The sequence below is a fragment of the Tribolium castaneum genome, unplaced genomic scaffold, assembly GCF_031307605.1.
Source record: "Tribolium castaneum strain GA2 unplaced genomic scaffold, icTriCast1.1 ptg000022l, whole genome shotgun sequence".
Lineage (NCBI taxonomy): Eukaryota > Metazoa > Arthropoda > Insecta > Coleoptera > Tenebrionidae > Tribolium > Tribolium castaneum.
In genome coordinates this window covers 2,182,959-2,192,591 of record NW_026986634.1, presented here as the reverse complement: position 1 = coordinate 2,192,591, position 9,633 = coordinate 2,182,959, and the positions used below count along the sequence as shown (strand labels likewise).

At 36.7% G+C, this 9,633-nt stretch overlaps 1 protein-coding gene across 3 annotated transcripts; it reads left to right on the top strand.

Moving 5' to 3' along the window:
• The first annotated feature begins 3,769 nt into the window (after positions 1-3,769).
• Positions 3,770-9,318, top strand: LOC103312616 (uncharacterized). Of its 3 annotated transcripts, none has more exons than XM_064359631.1 (2): positions 3,770-5,894; positions 9,119-9,318. In XM_064359631.1, the coding sequence occupies exons 1-2, from the start codon at positions 4,251-4,253 to the stop codon at positions 9,170-9,172; spliced, it is 1,698 nt and encodes a 565-aa protein (XP_064215701.1). In that variant the 5' UTR covers positions 3,770-4,250; the 3' UTR covers positions 9,173-9,318. The 3 variants fall into 3 exon arrangements, with proteins under 3 accessions (XP_064215701.1, XP_064215699.1, XP_064215700.1); XM_064359629.1 differs by lacking the exon at positions 9,119-9,318 and adding an exon at positions 7,207-7,392 and having other exon boundaries at positions 3,770-7,145; XM_064359630.1 differs by lacking the exon at positions 9,119-9,318 and adding an exon at positions 6,882-7,087 and having other exon boundaries at positions 3,770-6,829.
• The last annotated feature ends 315 nt before the right edge of the window (positions 9,319-9,633 follow it).

The following is a 9,633-nucleotide window of genomic DNA, read 5'->3' as shown; positions in this document are numbered from 1 at the left end:
TCTATGCTTTGAAACGAGTAAACTTTCACTGTACAGCGGAAAAACATCTTATTTCGCCTTTTAAAAACGATTCATGCCACAATTTGGATAAAAACCAATTATTTTCGTTAATTCATTGTTACAAACATGAAACCTTACATCAAAGTAACTGAAAACCCCTTATTCAGGCACAGAAATTCGAATTACGTTTCAGTCTGGACAAAAACTGCTTACTTTAGACGATCCTTTGTTTTAAATACAAAAACTTACATTAAAAAGATTAAATACGTCTTATTCTGGCTGAAAACTGCAAATTATATATTACTCTAGATAAAAGCAATTTATCCTGATTACTCCTTTCCTTAGAATAGAGTAAACTTTTATAAAACTTAATGAAAACCTTAAATTTCGTCTCAAAGAAATAATTTACGTTATAGTTTTGACCAGCACTGTTTATTTCAAACGATTTTATGATTCGAAACTAATGAACTTTTATGAGGCAGATGCAAAACCACATATTACCATATAAAGCGTTGTTTTAAAGCAAATTATTACCTTTTGCAACAAGAAATTTCACGTCAAAGAAACTGAAAACATCGTATCCATGCACAAATATCGAATTACGTATCAGTTTAGGCAAATACAGCTTATTTTAAACGATTCCTTGCTATAAACAAGAAAAATTTTATCAAACATATTGAAAATGTCTTATTCTCGAAAATAAGAGCAAATTATGTATCAGTTTTAACAAAAGCAGATTACTCTGTTTGATTCTATGCTTAGAGTAGAGTAAACTACTATAAAACGTAATGAAAACTCTATATTCAAGCTCAAAAGAACAAATTACGTTATAGTTTTGACAAAAAAAATTATTTCGGACGACTACATATTTCGAAGTAAGCAAACTTTAATTGAACAAGTGCAAAAGCTAATACTTTGCTTTAAAATAACGATTTATGTGGTAATATGGTATTTTGCATCTGTCCTATAACAGTTTACTCGTTTCGCTCCATTGAATCATTCGAAATAAATTATTTTGACACAACAACAACGAAAATAATTTGTTTTTGTTTAAACTGTAACATAAGTCGTTTTTATAAAACGAACTAAGACGTTTGGCATCTGTTTAGTGAAAGTTTTCTCGTTTGGGGGCATAAAATCGTTTGAAATTAAGAGTTCACAGTTTGGATTAAAACCAATGATTTTCGTTTATTCATTGTTACAAACAAGAAACCTTACATCAAAGAAACTGAAAACCTCTTATTCAAGCCCAGAAAATCAAATTACGTTTCAGTCTGGACACAAATTGCTTATTTTAGACGATTCTTTCTTTTGAACACGAAAACTTACATTAAAAAGATTAAAAACGTCTTATTCTGGCTCAAAGCTGCAAATTATGTATTACTTTGGATAAAAGCAGTTTATCCTGATTACTCCTTTGCTTAGAATAGAGCAAACTTGTATAAAACTTAATGAAAACTTTAAATTTCGTCTCAAAGATACAATTTACGTTTAGTTTTGACAAGAACTGTTAATTTCAAACGATTTTATGCCCCCAAACGAGAAAACTTTCACTAAACAGTTGCCAAACGTCTTAGTTCGTTTTATATAAACGACATGTTACAGTTTAAACAAATAATTATTTTCGTTGTTGTGTCAAATGAATTTATTTCGAATGATTCAATGGAGCGAAACGAGTAAACTTTTATAGTACAGATGCATAATACCATATTACCACATAAATCGTTATTTTAAAGCAAAGTATTAGCTTTTGCACTTGTTCAATTTTTTTTTCTCAAAACTATAACGTAATTTGTTCTTTTGAGCTTGAATATAAAGTTTTCATTACGTTTTATAGTAGTTTACTCTACTCTAAGCATAGAATCAAACAGAGTAATCCGCTTTTGTTAAAACTGATACATAATTTGCTCTTATTTTCAAGAATAAGACATTTTCAATATGTTTGATAAAATTTTTCTTGTTTATAGCAAGGAATCGTTTAAAATAAGCTGTATTTGCCTAAACTGATACGTAATTCGATATTTGTGCATGGATACGATGTTTTCAGTTTCTTTGACGTGAAATTTCTTGTTGCAAAAGGTAATAATTTGCTTTAAAACAACGCTTTATATGGTAATATGTGGTTTTGCATCTGCCCCATAAAAGTTCATTAGTTTCGAATCATAAAATCGTTTGAAATAAACAGTGCTGGTCAAAACTATAACGTAAATTATTTCTTTGAGACGAAATTTAAAGTTTTCATTAAGTTTTATACAAGTTTACTCTATTCTAAGTAAAGGAGTAATCTGGATAAATTGCTTTTATCTAGAGTAATATATAATTTGCAGTTTTCAGCCAGAATAAGACGTTTTTAATCTTTTTAATGTAAGTTTTTGTATTCAAAACAAAGGATCGTCTAAAGTAAGCAGTTTTTGTCCAGACTGAAACGTAATTCTAATTTCTGTGCCTAAATAAGGGGTTTTCAGTTTCTTTGATGTAAGGTTTCATGTTTGTAACAATGAATTAACGAAAATAATTGGTTTTTATCCAAACTGTGGCATGAATCAGCTTTAAGACTATAACGCAAATCTTTTGTTTTGTGCTAAAATAAGACGTTTTTAGTCAGTTTGATATAAGTTTTCTTGTTCAAAGCAAAATATTGTCGAAAATCAACCGTTTTTGTCTAAACTGATACAAAATTCGGTGGTTTGTGTCCGAATACAAAGTTTTCAGATTCTTTAATGTTAGGTTTGCTGCTTCTAACAAAGAATCAACGAAAATATTTTGTTTTAATACAAACTGCAATATAAAATGTGTTTATAGGACAAAACATGATGTTTGGCATCTGTTTAATAAAAATTTACTCGTTTGGAAGCATAGAATCATTCCAAATAAGCTATTCCTGTCGAAACTATAATGTAATTAGTATTTTGTGTTAGAATACAGCGTTTTTGTTAGATTTATTAACAATTTTGTCTATTTTAAGCAATGAAACGAATAGGATTAGCTGCCTTTATCTAAAGTGATACATAAATTGCTCTTTTAGGCCAGATTAATACGTTTTTAGTCTGTTCGATGTAAGTTTTCTTGTTCAAAGCAAAAGATCGTCTAAAATAAGCCGTTTTTGTTTAAACTGATAAACAATTCAGACTGAGACTCAACAAAAATAATTTGTTTTAATCCAAACTGATACTTTTTGACCTTATAAGAGTTCTATAAGTGTCTATAAGTCTATAACGTAATTCGTTTTTTTGTGACAGAATACGACGTTTTCTGTCTGTTTAATATAAGTTTTTAATAATAATAATAATAACAATAATAATAATAATAATAATAATAATAATAATAATAGTAATAATAATAATAATATTAATAATAATAATAATGAAAATAATAATAGTAATAAAAGTAAGCTTAGTTTTGTAAGCAAAAATGAAGCTTATTTTGTGTGTTATATGAGCGTTTTTTCATTTCTATGCAAGAAATCATCTGTGATCTGTGTTTTTAGGCAAGAAATTGTCTAAAATTAATAACTCATTTTAAAACTGGTATAAAAACATTTACTATACAAAAGTTAATAATAATAATAATAATAATAATAATAATAATAAGAATAAGAATAATAATAATAATAATAATACTAATAATAATAATAATAATAATAATAATAATAATAATAATAATAATAATAATAATAATAATAATAATAATAATAATAGTAATAAAAGTAAGCTTAGTTTTCTAAGCAAAAATGAAGCTTATTTTGTGTGTTATATGAGCGTTTACTCATTTTGTTAAGTGAAGGGGGCGCTGCTGGTGAAATTGGCGGGAAATGATGACGCGTGAGGCGCGTACGGGCAACGCCTAGTTAGTTGGAAGGACACTGTGGCAGTGTCAATGTCGTTGTTGAATCTAATTTGCTAATAAATTAGTTTTTGGGTGAATTCCGAGTTTCATTTACAGAGCAGCGGTAGGATATTGCTCAAATAATCGTTTCCGATAGAGAGTGGTGAATTGTGGTGATTTTGTGAGGAATTTGTGGGTCGCCAAGGCAAGGGCCAAAAATTGAAGTTTTGGGAATCTGTACCGTTTCATTCGTAACAAAATTGTGTTTTACGACTTGAAATCGAACAAATCAATCGGGTGCTAGCCGAATTTATCTGATTTTTCTGATTTCTGACGAGTTCTAGGAGTTACGCAACCACACGCTGTCAATTTTCATTTGGGTGTGGCTCAAAAGGCGCGAAAAGTTTTCTGGTGAGATTTTCGCAATGGGGCGTCACAGGTACCGAGGAAATGTGGACTCGGACGACTCGGACTCAAGTGACGATGAGCCACGGCCGAAAAGGTCCGCGCCTGGGGTCTCCACTACAGTAAATTCACCCCCAGTTTCGGCCGAGTCCGCTAGAATCGCGAGACTTGAGCAACTTGTGGAAAACTTGAATCGACGTTTGCTAAACCGCAATTTTGAGCACACATCAGGACAAGTTGGCATTAAAAGTGACCTGATTCCTGAATTCGCTCCAGGAAACCCCAATTTTAGTACCACTAAGTGGTTGCATAAAATTGACCAGTTGGCTCTCGCGAACGGTTGGGACGAACGTACAACGATTTATGGCATGATAAGTCGACTCAAGGGGTTGGCCAAGGAGTGGTACGACAATCTCGATCCCTCAGCATACGACCGGAGCTGGGATGAATGGAAACGTTTGTTACAAGCCACCTTCCCCGATCACCACGATTATGCTTCCACACTTCGTAAGCTAGTGAATAGGGTGAAGGAAGACGGTGAAACCTGGGCACAATATTATTTTGGGAAATTAAATCTGTTGCAGGCTTGTGACATAACAGGAACGAATGCAGTCTCCTGTCTTATTGATGGAATCACTGATGTGACTCTCAGAAATGGGGCTAGAGCAGGGCGTTACGTTACACCCGAAAGCTTGTACGCTGAGTATTTGTCGACTCTGAGATCCGAAGGTGACAAGCGGGATACGCTCGCAAAGCAGGCGCCTCGGGAAAGGAGGAGGTTCCTTCCAAGTCGAGTCGAAGCACAAAAACTGTATTCGTCAGTTCGGTGTTACAATTGTCGTAATCGAGGACATGTTGCGACAAAGTGCCCGAAACCAAGAATTGAGTGCAAGAAATGTGGTCGCATTGGACATGTGGATGCTGAGTGCCGACGTGGTAACGTAGTAAAAGAAAACATGTCTAAGCAGGCACTAACGACAAGTGTAGCTGACGCAAGTAATAATAAGAATTATTACATAGACATTAAGGTCAATGGTAAGCCGACGCGAGCTTACATTGACTCAGGAGCTGAACCGGTCCTTGTCAAGCAAAGTGTTGCTAGAGAATTGGGACTGATGTGGCAGCCAAGTTTACATTTGATTCGTGGTTATGGCCAGGGAATCACCAAAGTGCATGGGGAAGTCGAAGTAGAGCTAGAAGTGGATCTTGTCAAGGCAAACGTAAAAGCTTTGATCGTCGAAGACAGTGCACAACGTGTGCCTGTCATAGTGGGACAGACCTTCCTGAATGCGGGTGCTAATACGATTATAGCAAATGAGGAAGCTGTGAGAGTAGTTGACGGAAACAACGAATCGATCCAAGCATTTCTAGGCCAACTTCCGACACGAAAAGTTGCACTTTGGGCGGAAGAGGAAACAGTGATCCCTCCTCAATCCATTGGTTGCATACGAATCAAGGCAAAAGACGATGGGTGGAAAGGAGCTTATTACGTTGAAGGGTGTCAACGTCCGAGACCAGGGTTCGAACACGTTGTTCATCGGTGTGTCACATGTGATGGAGGCCTAGTGACCGTTCGCAATCTATCGCACCAAGATCTGGTCTATCGAAAGGCGCAAATCGTTGCGAGAGCTGAGCCTTGCGAGCAGGAAAGGACAGCTACGACGGTGAGTGTGTTTTCTGTGGGGAAGGTTGAGGTAAAGAGTTTTCAACGGTGGGAACTTCTTACACAAGTCAATAAGAATCTAGACCCGGCTCAGTTCGAGCAATTGTTACAACTCGTTAACGAATTTCGAGATTGTTTTGCACGAAATGTAGCGGAAATAGGTGCCACAACTGCGGCAGAAATGAAGCTAACTTTGACTGATGATAAACCTGTAATTTATCGTCCTTATCGGTTATCGCATCACGAAAGAAGAATTGTTCGAGATATAGTAAATGACTTGTTAGGTAGCGGAGTCATACGAGAATCAGACTCGCCATATTCGAGTCCCATACTGTTGGTGCGGAAGAAAGATGGGCAACACCGTATGTGTGTTGATTATCGGCAATTAAATTCGAAAACAATCAAAGATCGCTTTCCGTTACCACGAGTAGACGAACATTTGGATAAACTAAACGGTGCAAAGTTTTTCACCACACTAGATCTCGCGAGTGGGTACTATCAGATCCCAATGGCCACCGAATCGATTCCAAAGACAGCATTTGTTACGCCTGATGGGCATTACGAGTTTGTCCGCATGCCTTTTGGTCTAGCCAACGCTCCGGCAGTGTTTCAGCGAGCTATGAATAAGGTGTTGGGTCCATTACGGTTTCAGACCGCTTTTTGTTACATAGATGATCTTCTGATACCTTCCAAAGACTTTGAAACAGGTCTTAACAATTTACGAACGGTGTTTCAATTGCTTCGACAGTTCGGATTGACTCTAAAGCTGAGTAAATGTTGCTTCTTTGGAAGTCAAATAGAGTATTTAGGGCATGAGATCAGTGCGGAAGGCATTAAGCCAGGCGAGACAAAAATCAAAGCGGTGACAGCTTTTCCCAAACCAACAGACGTACACAAACTTAGGCAATTCTTAGGTTTGTGTGGGTACTTTCGAAAGTACGTGAAAGATTACGCAACAATAGCAAGTAGTTTGACGAGTCTCCTAAAGAAAGGCAGTGCATTTGTTTGGGAAGAAGCACAAGAGCGGGCTTTTCAGACTTTAAAAGACATCTTGACGAGCAGACCAGTTCTTGCAATTTACGACGCGGAAGCTGAAACGGAGTTACACACTGACGCTTCTAAAGTTGGAATTGGTGGCATTCTGTTGCAACGACAAGGTGATGGATCTTTGCGTCCAGTTATGTTTTTCAGCCGACAGACGACCAAAGAGGAACAAAGGTACCACTCGTACGAGCTAGAAACGCTAGCGGTGGTCTGTTCTCTCAAACATTATCGAGTATACTTGTTGGGGCTTCAATTCAAGGTGATCACAGACTGTAATGCTTTACGAACAACCCTTACCAAGAGAGATTTGATTCCACGAATTGGGAGATGGTGGTTGTTGACTTCTGAGTTCGACTTTACTGTAGAATACAGACCTGGCAGTAAAATGAGTCACGTTGACGCTTTGAGTAGAAATCCGGTATTAGATCCTTCGGAGCCTTCAGTGGAAGTCTTGCATATTAATGTTAACGATGATGATTGGATTTTAGCTGTTCAAATGAAGGATGCGAGATGCGCATTGTTGAAGGAAATATTGGAAAAATCACCGACGAACGCTGAAGAGCGTGCCATTCACAAAGAGTATAAACTAAAAGATGGTCGAGTATTCAAACAGACTGAGTCAGGATTAAAATGGGTCGTACCAAAAGCGGTAAGACGCCAGATTTTATTAGCACACCACGATGGAATTGGCCATTTATCGAATGAGAAAACTTTGGCATCTGTGTCGAAATCTTATTGGTTTCCTTCAATGCGGAGGTATGTTCATAAATATATTTCTAGCTGCTTGGAGTGTCTCTACAATAAGGAAGCCGGAGGAAAGCAGCCAGGATTTTTGAATCCCATACCTAAGAATTCGCAACCATTTGACACATTGCACATGGATCATTTGGGACCATTTGTAAAGAGCAAATCACATAATTCTTATCTTTTAGCTATTATCGATGCATTTACTAAATTTGTCTTTCTCAGGGCCGTGCCTAATACTAAGGTGGGCCCTGTTTTATCATTTTTAGCTTCTCTTACAGGAATGTTTGGTGTACCTAAACGTATAATAGCCGATCGTGGGGCTTGTTTTTCTAGCAAAAAGTTTAAGACACATTGTACCGATTTAAACGTTAAATTAGTACTAACCGCGACTGCCACACCACGGGCTAATGGCCAGGTGGAGCGATTAAATCGTACGATTTTATCTCAGCTTGCTGCTAGCTCGAGAGAAGAAGAGAAATGGGATGACTTTGTGAGTAGAATTAGTTGGGGTATTAATTCTACGCCGAATTCGACTACGGGCAAAAGTCCATACGAATTGTTGTTGGGGTATACACCTCGACATGCTAATGACTCAATCCTCACCAACGTGGTGACAGAGGGTGTTCATGATGGTGATTTGCCACGGACACGAGCAGACGTTGCTCAGCGTGTCGAAAAGGAACAGCAGAAGCAAAAAGAGCGTTATGACAAGCGACGCTGTGCCCCAAAGAGATTTAATGTAGGTGATCTCGTGTTGGTACGCACCACGCGAGCTTCAAACGAGGGCAAAAGTCGGAAGCTGTTACCTAAATATTCGGGACCGTACCGAATTCAGAAAGTGCTCGACTACGATAGGTATGTCGTGACGGACATGCCGGGGGCGACGCGTTCCCAAAAACGATATGAGGGTGTTCACTCAGTGGACAAATTGAGACATTACGTTGTCGCCACGACGAGTGGAGACGAAACAATAGGCGATGTCAGTGACGAATGACTGAGTTCGCTGTGAAGCTGAGTGAAGTTCAACGTGAACTCACGATTTTGGGCCCAAATGTTGTTTTTAAGCGCTTTACGTTGAAACTCATGAGTTAATGATTTGTTATTGTTGTTATTGTTCTTGTTCTTGTTATTGTTCTTCTACTTATTCTTGAGGTTACTGATCTTGTTGGTGTTGGTGATCTTATTGTTGTTGTTGGTAGTGTTCTTATTGTTGTTCTTAATTAATTCTCAACGTGAGAAACACGATTATGGTTATTTTCAGATTCATTCTCAACGTGAGAAACACGATTATGATTATTTTCAGATTCATTCTCAACGTGAGAAACACGATTATGATTATTTTCAGGTTGTTTATAAATAGTTCTTAAGTGGGACTCGGGCTGTAGATGTATACTACGGCTCGGATACATGGTATTGGTTAATTACTTGTTTTAGAAACACCGGTGGTTCCCCGAGGACGTGGAACACGGAAGCGTGGCCGACTGTTAAGTGAAGGGGGCGCTGCTGGTGAAATTGGCGGGAAATGATGACGCGTGAGGCGCGTACGGGCAACGCCTAGTTAGTTGGAAGGACACTGTGGCAGTGTCAATGTCGTTGTTGAATCTAATTTGCTAATAAATTAGTTTTTGGGTGAATTCCGAGTTTCATTTACAATTTCTATGCAAGAAATAATCTGTGATCTGTGTTTTTAGGCAAGAAATTGAATAAAATTAATAACTCATTTTAAAACTGGTATAAAAACATTTACTATACAAAAGTTAATAATAATAATAATAATAATGATAATAATAATAATAATAATAATAATAATAATAATAATAATAATATTAATAATAATAATAATAATAATAATAATGATAATAATACTTATAATAATGAATTTCTTTCTAAATTAAAGCTTAGTTTTTCTAAGCAAAAATGATGCTTATTTTGTGTTATCTGAGCGTTTT